This window comes from Balaenoptera physalus (assembly GCF_965194825.1).
Source record: "Balaenoptera physalus genome assembly, chromosome: 6".
NCBI lineage: Eukaryota > Metazoa > Chordata > Mammalia > Artiodactyla > Balaenopteridae > Balaenoptera > Balaenoptera physalus.
In genome coordinates this window covers 83,083,683-83,098,440 of record NC_138885.1, presented here as the reverse complement: position 1 = coordinate 83,098,440, position 14,758 = coordinate 83,083,683, and the positions used below count along the sequence as shown (strand labels likewise).

The following is a 14,758-nucleotide window of genomic DNA, read 5'->3' as shown; positions in this document are numbered from 1 at the left end:
GAGAGAGAAAATTCTAATTATAAGAAAAGCTCAGGGTCTGAAATCTTGAAGAAAAGTCATGCTGGGTTTCCAAGTTTTTCAGATGGTCATGGCCCAGAACAGGTACTCCATTCCAACTATATGTCAACCACTGGGCTAAAATGCCCCTTAATCTCCAAAACAACTAAACAAGATAAGCATCATGATGCCTAGTTTACAGATGAGAGAACTGACCCTCAATTACTTCAATGGTCACAGTGGTTGTGAGTGACCAAGATACAACCTTGGTCTGTCTGCCAAAGGCCCATGCCTTGCCCAATATGCCACAACAGAGTTGGATGCACAAAACAGCCTCTCTTTAGAAATTAGGATTATCATTAATACTCATCTGTACTATAGATGTAAGAGCAGAAAGAGATGTGTGTGTAGAGGGGAGGGCTGAATCAGCCGCATGAATTAGCCACATGGCTCTTGTGGTGAATTGCTTCTTCCTCCTCTACTCTGTGCTTTTTTTTTTTTTTCTGGCTGTGCCCTGCAGCATGCAGGCTTTTAGTTCCCCGACCACGGATCAAACCTGTGCTCCCTGCAGTGGAAGCGTGGAGTCTTAACCACTGGACCACCAGGGAGGAAGTCCCTCTACTATGTGCTCTTAAAGGTAAAGGACCTTGTGCAGCTATCAGTCACCTGCCATCCAGTGAACAGAATGAAAACCCATCTCCTCCCAAGATCGTCTCCCACCTTCCAGAGAGGAACACACCATCCTAACGGTTGCTATCACTTGTCTTTGACTAGAGAGCACCTAGGACCTTAGAACTGAATGCCCTTGTTCCCTGTCACACTAGTTCACGTCACTGCACTGTTGAATGCTAACTCAACACGTGGCAGGAATACAGATTATCACTTCAATTATTCGTCTGGGTTGTTGAGGCTGCCTTGCTCCAAAACCTATACACTCACTCTTCCATATCATACTCAGTTATGTTGAACAGCACTTTGTAGGCTGAGAATACTTCCCTATTAGCGGTATCACTGATGCACATGGTAACGGCGTAAACTTAGCAGGACCATTATTAAGAGCATGAACTACAGAGCCAGACTTCCTGGATATGAATCCCAGCTCCATCACCTACTCGCTGGGTGACCTTGGACAGGTTACTTAGCCTTTCTGAGCCTCAGTTTCCTCATATGTAAAATGAAGATAATTTGAAAACCTACAGTGCATAGGACTCTAGTAAAACTTAAATAAACAAGTACATGTAAAGTGCTTAGAATAGCATATTGTACCAATAAGGACTTAATACGTGTTAACTGTCGTTGTTTATCATTTTACCAATAAGAAAACAGGCTCCTAGGAGTTAAAGTACTTGTTCCAGGTCTCACAGATGGTAAGTAACGGAGCCAGGACTGGAGCTCAGGTCTTTGCTTCCTAGTACCCACCACGCTGCCACCAAAAGATGACAGCTCTGCAGACCTGAAGTTGGGCCTTAATTTCCTCCAAATTGAACTTCAAGTATGGCTTCAATTAAATTAATATATTATAAGTATTATTCAAATATATCAAGTACTATATAGTGCCTGCATGAACTCCCTAAGCTTGGCAGATAACAGATAAACTCGTGCCATTTTGCAAGTTCTAAAAGGAAGAATTTTTCCAATCACCAAAGGTTTTAAGGGAGCTTGGACAGGTTGAAACTGGCAAGCTTTTACCAAAAATGATTGTTTTGAAAAGTATTACAAAACTGTCCAAGAGACAGACTGTACTCCGAAACTAGACACAACAGCCTCATGATCTGCTGTAGTTCCCCAGCTCTATCTAGCCCCCTAATGCTGTGACTCCATTCCAAAAACCAAAGCTACACTCTTGAAAACACACACAATTTGTTCTCCATGGTTCCTTAATTGTCTACCTTTTCAACGAGCCGCGCAGGCTGAGTCTGCATTTGGTGAACCCCTCATACACAGTCAAGTCTAGGCATTTCATTTCACCAGCTCAGGAGTCTGTCTTCCTTCCCCTACTTAGTCAAGGTGGGAGAGGAGGTGGCATTAAAGAAGGTTCTTGTTTCACTCAAATTTGCTGGGCCTGGGTTCTCTGGGTAAAGGCCCATCCACCTAGATGAAGGAGAACCTTCTACTTCCAACTCTAAGACCAAAAAAATTTAATTTTTAATCAAACTTACATAATCTGGAAGATGACGCACCCAACTACCATTACTTCTGGAAATGGGACTGGGGTACCGAGATAAGAAAATTACATTTTTATGTTATGTTTTTTTCCCAAAAGCATTTGTTACTTGTGTAATTTTTTTAAGGCTGTAATTTTTTTAAGGCTGAGATAAGAAAATTACATTTTTATGTTATGTTTCCCTATGCTATCTCATTTTTTTTTTCCAAAAGCATTTGTTACTTGTGTAATTTTTTTAAGGCTGTTTAAAGGAAATTTTAAAAAGAAAAAAATTTAGAGAACATCTGGGTAGGAATAACACTAAGCTGGACATATGAACTCCAGCCCTGCTCTCTGCCAACAGCCCCGTGAGCTTGGAAAAGGGCCGAGCCCCTAACAAGACTGCAGTCCTGGCTGACACCTTGATGACAGCCTGGTGAGACCCCAAACAGATGACCCAGCTAGGCCATGCCCGAATGCCTGTCCCACAGAAAGAGTCAGATAATACACGCATGTTATTTTAAGTCACTAAGTTTGGGGCAATCTATTCTGCGGCAAGAGAAAACTAATACACCATTCATACTAAATTCTCAGGAATAATGTTATCCCCAAAAGGTAGGAATTTTCATGTATACAAATGAAAAGTGGTTTTGACACTTCAAATAAATATATAAATGTTAACTAGTATTTTTTTTTTATGTTTACCCCATTTATTGTGCTCAGCCAGCACCCTTAAATATAATTTTGTGGCTGACTTGGGTGCATAAAAAATTTACATATTTTACTTATAATCTCATTGGTTGTTTCAAACAGTTTCCAAATTATTTTTTCCTGTGTTTCCACAATATAACTAAGTGTTTATTCTAAAAGAACCTCTAAAGGGTCACAAAACTTACTGAATCTTCAGCTCAGAAGGGCTATTCTTAGCAGTACTAGTTGTCCTCTGAGCGTTTCATATAAAATTCTAAGTAGGAAAAGACAGAGAGCCCGAAGACCACCTCGAGCCCCGACCAAGGAACTCTTTCCTGCCTGTCCCTGAGTTAAGGCAGATAAGAGAAGCAAAGCAGGGACCCTTGGTCTACTCTCTACCTTTTATCCGAGGATATCAATATAAGCACCTTCCTTTTCTATTATTAGTCAAATAAATGTTAACTAGTATTATTTTCATTTACTTTCCAATATTTTAAACCAAATATATTGTACTTACATTTGAATATTTTTCATAAGAGTATTGGATCCCATCCTTATGGAGATCCTAATTCTACTACCAACTTCTAAAAATTAAGACAATTTTTACTAGACTTTCAAAGCAGTCACTCTTACATTTACAAGTAGTTTAACTTAAGATCCTAAAATTGGACTAATTCAGACCTCTACATCTGGATGATCCCCACCTGACAATTCAGATAGAAAACAAACTAAATCTACTTGTTAGTACCAAAAATACTTCCTGTCAGAGAATGGACACCTTGGTTCTTTAGTTTCCAAATTTGCCCTGGGCCTTGTTCTTGCTTAAATTGCAGCTTTCCTGTTCCTGAACGGAACCACAGTCCTGACCAGTCACCCTAAAAACAGAATCACGTCTGGCTGGGTCTCCTGCATACCAAGTTCACATGAAATCCTGCCACCATCCCATCTGGCTGTGGACGGGGGTGGGGAGGCCAGAAGAAGCTCTGACAAAGGACAGAAAGAATACAGAAGAGCGGCGCTTATGAATGTCACAACCAGCATTTCCCACCACTGACCCCACAGAGACTGCTGGAGCACGTCCTGCAGCTGGGCCCAGCCTGCACTGCACTTGGCCAAGAGAGAGGAATCAAAGCAAACAGTCTCTGACCCTGCGTGTTACCCCACTGGGCCAACATTCCTTCTATCTATTCTTACCTGATCCTCCTCCATCTCCAATGGAACAGCCTTCCCGCAAGGACCACGTCAACATCTGGAACTGTCTCAGATTTAGAGACTCTGCCCGGCTACAGACAGGGTGTTGAACCAACTCTGGGTTTTTTAAACAAGTGTGTGAACCCAACTCAAAGCAAAGAAGACATAATCCTGATGCATGCACTTTACTATCTTTCGTAAAAGTACTGGATCCTATTTTGATGGGGATCCTAATTCCAGTACCAACTTCTAAAAATCAAGACAATTTTTACTAGACTTTCAAAGCAGTCCTTTTAGAATTACAAGTAGTCTAACATAAGATCCTAAAATTGGACTAATTCAGACCTCTTATATCTAGATGATCCCCAACCTGACAATTCAGATAGAAAACAAACTACAACTACTTGTCAGCACCAAAAATACTTCACATTCAAAGAAGGGTTGCAAAGAGTAGAGTAGATTGAAACAAAACCATATGATATGCATTACAGAATAGAATAAAACTTTGAATGACTTTGGAAGCAAAGATTTCAACAGTATTTCCCTAAAGTGGACAGACTTTAACTACCCACCCCAGGGTCCTGTTTACTCTTCTTTTTTTTTTTTTTTTTTTTTTTTTTTGGCCACACCATGCGGCATAAGGGATCTTAGCTCCTTGACCAAGGATTGAACCTGTGTCCCCTGCAATGGAAGTGTGGTGTCTTAACCACAGGACCGCCAGGGAAGTCCTTACTCTTCTCTACCATAAGGAGTTCTCGAGGAGAAAAGTCTTGAGAAGCATGCCTTTGGGTGCACCTGAAGCTTAGAATTCCAATCATAAATGCTTCATAAATGGAACATATCCTTCAGCATGGTAGCAACACCAATAAAACCACTTCACTATAGAATTCCCTACCAAGCCTGTGAGGGGGTTACAGCAGAGGGCCTCATCAGCATCTACTCCCCTTCCCTCTTCCTAACACGCTGACAGAGATATTTAGTAGAGTATTCAACCTACTTACACACAACCCATCTACTTTGGAAAAAACTGACCCTCCCCCAATCCTAGGAGTAGACATCATTTTCTTAAGCCATTCAGCTCATTCTGGTCACCTGGCCACAGTCAGTAGTTTGAGGAGTACGTGTGACTCATTGGCCTACCCAGAGCTTCAGGTTTAGTACGACAGGATCACCAGGGATTCCACTTCCAGATTCAGCTGGCTGGAGATCCAGAGGATCACTAGGGGTTATAAATGCTCTAGAGAGTTGATAACTCTTATCTTGTGAGAACTCTGTGAAGGCAGGGACTATTTCTTACCTCTAGATATGGTGGTGAAAGCCGGGGGGTGGGGGGTAGGTTGGAAGAACAGGGTCCCCTGACCTACAGCTGGCTCACACAAGAGGCTGCAAAAGCTCTGGGTACAGCCAGAGTTCTAAAGTCTGAGCCAAGCGTCCCTCTGTTCACAGGCCCCCTTATCAACCACGGCTTCTGAACATACAAATGACTGTTCAGTATGTTTGCATGATGGATCACTCGAGACCATCACACACTTTTATAGGATAAAGTAAAGCTATGAGACTACAACAGAGACTAAATAATAAAAAAATTTTAAAAACTGTACCTTCTCTTCCTGGGAAAGAATTAAAAAACAAAGTGAAATACAAGATAGTAAAATATTGTATGTCATTAACTTGGCCCTTGGCATCAGCTGAAAAATTTTCAGCAACCCAAGAAGAAAAGCAAAGCAGGAAGATTATCAGAATAAGGGCCAGAAACAGATTTCCCAAGGGTAGTATATACATCATGTGGGGTTACAAAGGTGGGGTAATCAAATTTATTGTACAGTATTTTTTAAAAATTACAAAACCAATACATACTTGACTTAACAAGTCCTATAATACTGAGGTCTAAAAGAGTAATAACTCTTCCCCGTCCCCATATCCCAACCCACCCCACTAAAGTTAGCATGCCTAAATCCACCCATGCTAAAGTTAGCATGGTACTAAAGTTAGCATGGCTTTCTCTATGTTCATACAAATATACAAACATATGTACACATCCATAAGCCCCCATTAAAAAAAATAAGATCATACTACACACATTACCCTATAAGCTGTTTTTTTTTCTTTTTTGCTTAAAATAGAGAATGCCCAATCCTCCAATATGACGTGTGTTTAAAGTTACAAAATGAAGGCACACATCTCATGGAAATGATAGTCCCAAAGTAACACGGAAAACATTAATTATATGAATATCTGGAAGCAGAAAGCAATTTTCTGCTTTTGTTTCATACCAGAAAGAACATTCCTAAAATAGTCAGAAAATAAAATCATGTAAGGCTGAAACCCAGAGAGTTCGTCTGCTAAAGACTCATGAATGTTAACACTTGACATTTTGTTAAAAAGGAGATTCTTTTATTTTTAGTGGGCACAACAAATCAGGTATTTGAATGCATGTAATGTTCTACTCTCCATCCTATTCTCAATTCAGCTGAAAGTGAATTGTGCCTCTTAGAGCCAGAAAGAAAAATGATCAGCCAACGTCGGTTAGGATATATCTGATGCCTCCTATCTCCATCTCAAAGACCAATGTTTAAAGTCTGTCTTTTATTTGCTATCAGACCACATTTTCAATTAAAGCTGCAGAACCATGAGGTTTTCCCACCTGAAAACTGAACTGCTACACTTTGAGGAAAGGTGACACGGGGCCTCACTGCCAAACCAAACAAACCTCTCACCTGCTCTACAGCAACGGCGTTTTATACTTCTTCCATCTGAATCAGCAGTTTACATAACTACATCTCTTAGTTAGTTTAGTAGCCAGTTACCAAATTAATATTCCAAAGCAGTATCCATATATCTCAGGTTACTGTCAACCTCCCCCTACCTCCAACAATCAAATCAAGAAAGACTGAAAGTTCAATTCCCAGATGGTGACTCCTATTTCATTAAGAAATTAATTATCTGGGCTTCCCTGGTGGAGCAGTGGTTAAGAATCCGCCTGCCAATGCAGGGGACACGGGTTCGAGCCCTGGTCCGGGAAGATCCCACATGCCGCGGAGCAACTAAGCCCATGCGCCACAACTACTGAGCCTGCGCTCTAGAGCCCGCGGCCCACAACTACTGAGCCCGCGCGTCTAGAGCCCGTGCTCTGCAACAAGAGAAGCCACCACAATGAGAAGCCCATGCACCACAATGAAGAATAGGCCCCGCTCGCCTCAACTAGAGAAAAGCCCACACGCAGCAACAAAGACCCAGCCAAAAATAAAATAAATAAATTTTTAAAAAAAGAATTAATTATCCAAAATTATCCTTGAAACATGATCGCCTATCTGGAAAGGAAAGCTATAGGCAACATAAAATATAGCTTCGCATGTAATTTTTAAAAATATGTTAGCTCCACAAAGTTATAATCAGTTACGTTCTCTCGTTTTATTTCCTTATATTTCCTCCTCTTGTCCCCACACTGATAGACAGAAAAACATGAAGCATGGCCCCAATAATCCAATTCATATCTAGACACAGATACACTACAAAATGCGGGGAAAAGAACTCAGAAGCGAGTCAGAAGCTATTAAAACTACTTCCACCCAATCCATCCGCTTCCTTCTCAGCTGCTGGTACAGGGAATCAATGCTTCATCTCCTTGGTTTAGTTAACATGTCTCTACCTGAACAGATGCAAATTTCTGTGCTTTATGCAAATTCCTGAAAAGCTATATATAAAAGCATTTTTTACTCATGATTTAAATATATTTAACAAACTTGATAGAGTAACACTATGAAATCCTTTATAAAGAATTTTTACAACATAAACTTTCTATTACTGTATATATTTATATGTTTTCATTTTTGTGTCTGACATGATACTTTTGTATAGCAGGACATGACTATTCCCAAATCTCCAGGGACCGAACACATATTCGTATCTGGTAATTTGCTCCTGTCTCTACTAACTACAAATGTTAAGAAGGTTTATGTCTTTTTTGACGGTTCACTGCCTTGCATCTTAATGAGTAGCTTCTCCAAGGTCAGGCTGCTAATCTTATGAAGGTATCCAAGAAGACGCCTGTGTATTTCAAACTTCCTCCTGAATACATGTTCCTCCGAGGGCAGAACTGAGTCTTCCACTTGTTTTAGAACACCCCCGACATCCAGGGCAACACTCTGCACAGTCAGCCCTCTACAAACACCGTGTGGAAAGCAGACTCACTCGACTCTAATGCGATATTACTCACCTGCCAAATGAGCAAACCCAAAACTCTTTCTGAGGGTATAAACAAATACCTCTGGACTCCAATAAACAAACAGAAAAAAGAGAGAAGAGTCTAAGGAAGAAAAGCCAGCTCTGTGCCACAAAATGCAAAGTCTACACCCCCCAGATGACCTCCCGTGCACACTCACATATATCTCATTGTGGTCAAAGCGTTTCTTGAGGTTGTTGATGACGGTCTCCTCATTGAGAGGTTCTAAAAGAACCATATCTCCAACTCCAATCATATTGTCCAGAAGTGACGTTTTCACCTCCATTTTGGCCATAGTCTCTTGCTGTAAGAAAGAGGGAAAGGGAGACAATTTAAATGAGCAAGATTATTTCAGATGGGTTCTTAGCACCAATGGAGAAATGAAACACTACTAGTTCCAAATGGCCCTCACCTGCCTCACCAATGTCATAACCCGCCCCCGCCCCCGCCCCGCTCCCAAAACCTACGTCAGAAGCCTCTGCGGGAGCTGCAGTCACTGCCAAGCTGCTAGAAGCCCCACTTGCCAACCTGCTGCCACAAACAAACCTCCCTCCCAGTCATCAACCCAAGCAAAGTCCATCTACAGAAAGAGCCACTAGGAAGCCAGGGTAGCCGTTTTCTTCTTTAGACCATCTCCTCTCCCCAACCCGAAGTTGCAAAGCTCTAGCAAGAGAACCCAACCCACCCCTTTCCACTAGCCCATGCCTACCAATGTCAGACTTGAACCCACAGGAACCTGCTGCCCGAAGATGGCATCCCCCAGTATTCCATGATGAAATGCAGAATGCCATTTCCCAGGAAATAATGTTTAAAAAATGATGCTAACATTTACTGAGTACTTCTGCCACATAGCAGATGCTGTATCAAGAACTTTCCATGCATTAATTAATTTAATCCTCACAACTCTATGAGGTAGGTTGTTACCATTATCCCCATTTTAAGATAAGGAAGCTCAGAAAGATTAAGAAATCCTGCTTATGGTTAATTAGGAGTGTGTTACATTTTGTGCTAAAAGAACTTAAATCACCACTTATAACACTACACCTATGGGGAGAAATTTCATTCCAGGAGTCAACACTGACTTATAAAGAAAATAATACACCCCACTTGAAAATCAGAGGTTGTCTATATGATATAACCTGCCAAGAGTGACCTCAATATTCTCAATGCTCATTCCAACAGACACACCGCTAGAACAGCAAAATCGAATTAACATGCAACGAACAGACCAGAAATACTAGTTTCCCTTTAGCTCAATGTGAAAGCCTACCAAGTGGAAAACACAGGCACACTGCAAAGGCAGCACTGGACTCCCACTCTAAAGTGCATGGTGCCACCCAAGAGCAAGAATGTTAAATGCCCAAGACTTCAAATCTGATCACCGTCAAGAGTACTAAAATTCTTTCAACCATCTGAATTTAGGAGAGTGTGTGTGGTGTGGCGTGGTGGGGTGTGGTGTGGCGAGATGTGTGTGTGTGTGTGTGTGTGTGTGTGTGTGTGCTATGTTGCTTTCTCTAATATCATCAGGATGTAGAACTAAATTCATCTGGGCCATTCCCTCTAAATGCTTCCAATGCAGAAGTCAATTCTGTTTAACTTTAGTACACTAATACTAAATAATATTTCAGGATACTAATAAATACTCACATATATTCATGCCCCTAATACGGAGAGGGGAGTACATTTAATTCTTTCCATGAAGGAGTCACTCAAGCATCCTATATCTTATAAAGGTCAGTCTTCTTGCTCAAGACTTGGCAATTTAAATAAATGTACTCTATTGTAGTCTAGAACATCTAGTAGGTCTCTTAGAGGCAAAAGAAACTATATTTAGTTGGGTTATTTTAAAGAGAATTGGGGAAGACCGGGAATTACATAATTCTTTATTATTAATTATTAATGATTTCTATGAATCCAAACACATTCTTTATTTCTGACCCATTAAAAAAAATTTTTTTTTCAAGTGTGCACTGAGAAGCCAAAAAAAGAAACCAAGAAAAAGCAGCAAGATTCTCTCATAAAGGAAAGCAACCAATAAGGAAGTATTTAATATTCAAAAGAAGAAAAACAGGGTTAACTTTTTGTTAATGTCTTTTTTTAATTTCATACCAAGTACACCTGGAATAAATAGCCCCAGGTATCGCTAAAACCCAACAATAGTCGTACCAAGAATGGTTTCACGCACTTTGAACTAGGCCAGATCTTTCAAAATAAACCAGGTGGAGGTAGGGGTACTTGCCACTCTCTAGAGATGCAGCAGAAGCCAGGGAGACAGCTGGTCCCACGCCAAGTCCATGGAAAGACTTGTACAGGAATAGGAACATGAGTACCCAACCTTTGTCACAATAAATTAACATTTAAATCAAATTTCAAGTTCTCAGACTCGAGAAATGCCAAAAGCACTCTAGCTGCGATGCATTACATATAATTTGGCAGATGAGGAAAGAAGGCTTAGGGATTAAGGGGGAAGTGAACCTGAGAAGAGTTTCAAAAATAACCACCTCAAACCAGCAATTTAAATTAAGCAAAGAGGCAGAATGGGAACTCTTTGCCCTGGGGTAGATTCCTGTATATAATAAAGTCTACTTATGGAAACAGCTGCAGAAAGACAACAGCTTCGTTGCAGGTAGCAGTAATTAAGCAGCCAGTCTTTGTAATTAAACTTGCTTCACCATTTTTTCAAATACAAGTTTCAAGCAAGAGTATGGGTTCTAATTTTTACACTTCTATCCCAACTTTATAATCTGAAGGGTGGAAGAGAGCAAAACAAATGCTGAGTTACAGGCAATGGGTAAAAGTGAAAGACTCTGAAAATACAACTTTAGCAAATCAAAATACAGCAATAAAGTAAACCAACTGAAAAGGTGATAGCAACGTCCACTTAGTCATGCCAGCACAGTTTTGTTTCGTATCATTTTACTTTTTTAGCATCTAGGCACTTAGTGGGGAGGAAACAGTGACAACCTTCCCCCTCATTTTCATTCTCATGGTGAAACTGGGACACTGAGAAAATGACACAGAGATATTTCCTATCTTCGCGCAAATGGACTGATTTCCCTTACCATGACTACTATCTCCAGGCCTGGTTGGTTCACTTTGACATCTCAACGAAATTAGTCGGAATATTTTGTTCAGCCAAAAGAAACTGATTTGTTTTTTCTCTGAAAGAGCAACGTTGACTGCAGGAACAAATTTCAGAATCACTTGCTAACTCAAGGTTTCCACAAACTATCAGAAGAATTCATATGGGAAGGTACACAGAGCGCTAAGGATACTTTTTGTTTGACACATAAATGTCCACCTGCACCCTTCCCAAGACCCCCAGGGGAATCCACATTGTTCCAGGCAAGCCAATTTTATCCCATGCTCTGGGAATGTAGCGTGTGATCTACACTAAGACGATCAACACATTTCCACCTCCCAGCCACTGTAATTGATTCAGGGCTGGTCACATAACTGAGCCTGAGGCTTTGGCTTGGAATATGAGGACAAAGGTTCCATCTACGTCTGGGTGGCATGATTTACAGATGTGATACTTGGAACTTCTGTGACCATGTCTGCTTTCATGAGGGGCCTAGTCTGAGGAGGAAGACAATACATGGAGGAGGGCAGGGAAAGAAAATAACCTGATGACATCACAAACCTCTGGATCAAATTACACCTGAAGCCCATCCCACAGCTCTCAAGTTTTCAGTCACAGAAGCCAATTAATTCTCTTTATTATTTAAGCTGTTTTGAGTTGGATTTTCTATTATTTGCGACAGAAAGCATCTTACCCAATAAAAGAAGCTGGCATGAGGAAATGGAGCGCTGTCAGTAACAAGCTAAAGAGCATGGACTGGCTGAGCCAAGGCCACAGAGTGGAGGCGTGAGGACCTACTTACTATCTTAGACTGGCAAGATCACCTCTGATGCTTAACAGAGACACAGCTGATTAAACCATGGCCTGTTGTGCCTTACGACATGGACCTGTGCCTGCAACTTTCGAGAATTCGAGGGAAAAAAAACAGATGCCAGAGTATGTGTTGGCTACTTCTTAAGGATCTATGAGAAAAAGACATGCTTGCTGTGAAACTGGTCTGTCTGAAAGCCAGAGAGGAGAACATATGACGCTACTAAGTTGAGTCATTCTGCCCGGGGGCAGCGGACACAGAGGAGAAGTCCTCTATCCCAAGCACCAACTGTTTCATCTCTACAGCCTGAAAAAGGGATAGCACTCCCACCATGAAGATGGAGCACAGGGGACGTATCACCTGCTCTACTGCTTCTTAAGCTTCTTAATTGTTCCCAGGTGGATTCCATTAACCAAGAGCTAAGGCACTCGGCAGAGCAACAAGGCCAGGTCCAATCGCCCAGAGACAAGTTCTCAGACCAAGTTCTAGGTTCAAAACCTGAGGGGCTGGTAGTATATCTGGTTTTAGTTATTAGTCCATGGAAGCAGATACACCTTGAAAGCCAACAACATTTTTAAGGGATCTACACTGCCAAAGAAGTACGGCTGACAGTGACTTACAAGTGGCTTGACTCTTAAGACAATCAACCCCAAGACCTCCAACTCGTAAAACAAAAAACAACTGCTAAAGCATGACAAAGCCATCATCCCCAGTGCTCCATTTAGATGGGGCCACAGAAGACAATGGACAGAGGAGGTTTTCTTGAGAACCTCTGGGGAGGGGGTGGCTATGTTTTCAGCCATACGGGGAAGAGGTGTGTTATGTTGGCTGGGGCATTTTATTTTCGTAAGCCTAAGTATGGAAAGAAAGGCTTATGTGAATGTTGGGCAGCCAAAGGGGGAGCCATAGTAAACATTTGTCTTTTATTTTAAAGGGGACACCATCCAGTATACAATCCTATTCCTATTTGCACCTAATCTCCCTTTCAGGGGGCCCAGTTACCTTGCGACAAGTAATCCAGTGAGAAGCAATACCCAGTTCCCATTACAGAATTCAAAGGAGACAGATCTGCTCTCTCCACCCCAAGGAACATGGCTTGTACACAGCCAATGACATCCTCCTGTGACTTGGAGTCCCGGGTCATGACGACAGCTGGTGGTCACACTCATTATTCACTGCAGCAACAGCAGCATCGTGAAGACCGGGTGGTTCCTGTGCCGTGGTTTCTGCTATGGATCCTGCTGTCCAGCCCTCCAGTCTCTCTAAAGTTCCTGCCTAGCTTCTAAGCCCGTATCCTTCCTGGTCCTCCAACCTCTCTGCAATTCTGTGAGTCTCTACATCGTTCCTGCACTGCAAGCAACCAAGATCCCTCATCGACATGACCACTAAGTACTGTGCCCAACATATAATATTCAACCACGGTTACATCTTCAATATTACAGGTACCTAATCTTTTTCTTCCAACCTTGGTGAAAGCCATCTACAAAATACAATCACTGGCGGAGCCCTCCGAGAAACCACAGAGGAGCCTGGAAGTGGGGCCTCTACCTAAGAGTGCTGATTTAGCCCAACCACCAAGCACACCAACTGATGATACCCGGTGACTCCATGGCTGCCCCAGCTCTTTCCATCTGTTTGTCCATCCAAGAAAAACAAAATATATGATCACAACCATTCCTTCCCCCACCTACTCTCATCTCAAAAACTTCCAAAATTACTACCTATATCTCAGTGTACACCAATTCACTTACTGGCATCTTTTGCAGTATAAAAATACCGTTTAAAATATTGAAAGCATCATTTCAAAAGTTCCTCAAAATCCGAAAGAGAATGAAACATAAACACCCTAGAGCATCTTAAAATGCCATCTGTAACCTAACATTTAAATATGAGTAGTCTACTCAGTCCCAACCTTAAATGACCAGCCACCTACCATGTTAACGTCATCTATGCTCGGAACGTCAAGACCAGCATTCACCAAGCCAACAGCCCTACACAGACATGGCCAAACTTCATGGCACATCCTTATGAAGGCCATGGCCATTCTACTATTGATATCAAAGCAGCAACACTGAAAAGCTGTTGCAAAGTAATCGATAATTTAATAATGACTAATAAGAGATGCAGTTTAAGTTGAAATATAGCATCTGGTGGTCTCCCATGTTATTCGAAGGTCTCAGAGTGCCACAGATGAGAACAAAGGTGTATTTTTAAGTTGAAACAGTTTTACTATAGAATTTGAAAGAACACTCACAAATCAGAGCTTAGGGTGCAATGGTTAACAGGGATTAATATTAAGTCGTGAACACGATTTTAAATTTGAAGAAACTTTGGGCTACAAACTACTATTACATAAAAAAGATAAACAACAAGGTCTTACTGTATAGCACAGGAAACTATATTCAATATCCTGTAATAAACCGTAATGGAAAAGAATATGAAAAAGAATATATATATATATAAAAAACTGAATTAAACAAATAAATAATAATTAATAAATTAAATAAATAAATAAATTTGAAGGAACTTTTAAAGCAAAGCCATAAAAGCCACTTGCAGGAAAACTTAATGAAAGCAGATTATCTACTGCTTTGGTAATTGTAAATGGGGACGGTTGAAACA

General features: G+C 41.2%; 1 protein-coding gene across 5 annotated transcripts in view; it reads right to left on the bottom strand.

Moving 5' to 3' along the window:
• Positions 1 to 14,758, bottom strand: part of MYO1B (myosin IB) — a 181,275-nt gene that overhangs the window by 141,081 nt on the left and 25,436 nt on the right. For all 5 annotated transcript variants that reach the window (XM_082466965.1, XM_082466961.1, XM_082466962.1 and 2 more), the window contains exon 2: positions 8,404 to 8,547. In XM_082466965.1, coding sequence (XP_082323091.1) covers positions 8,404 to 8,538 — 135 coding nt within the window. In that variant the 5' untranslated portion in view covers positions 8,539 to 8,547. The remainder of the gene's footprint in view (positions 1 to 8,403; positions 8,548 to 14,758) is intronic.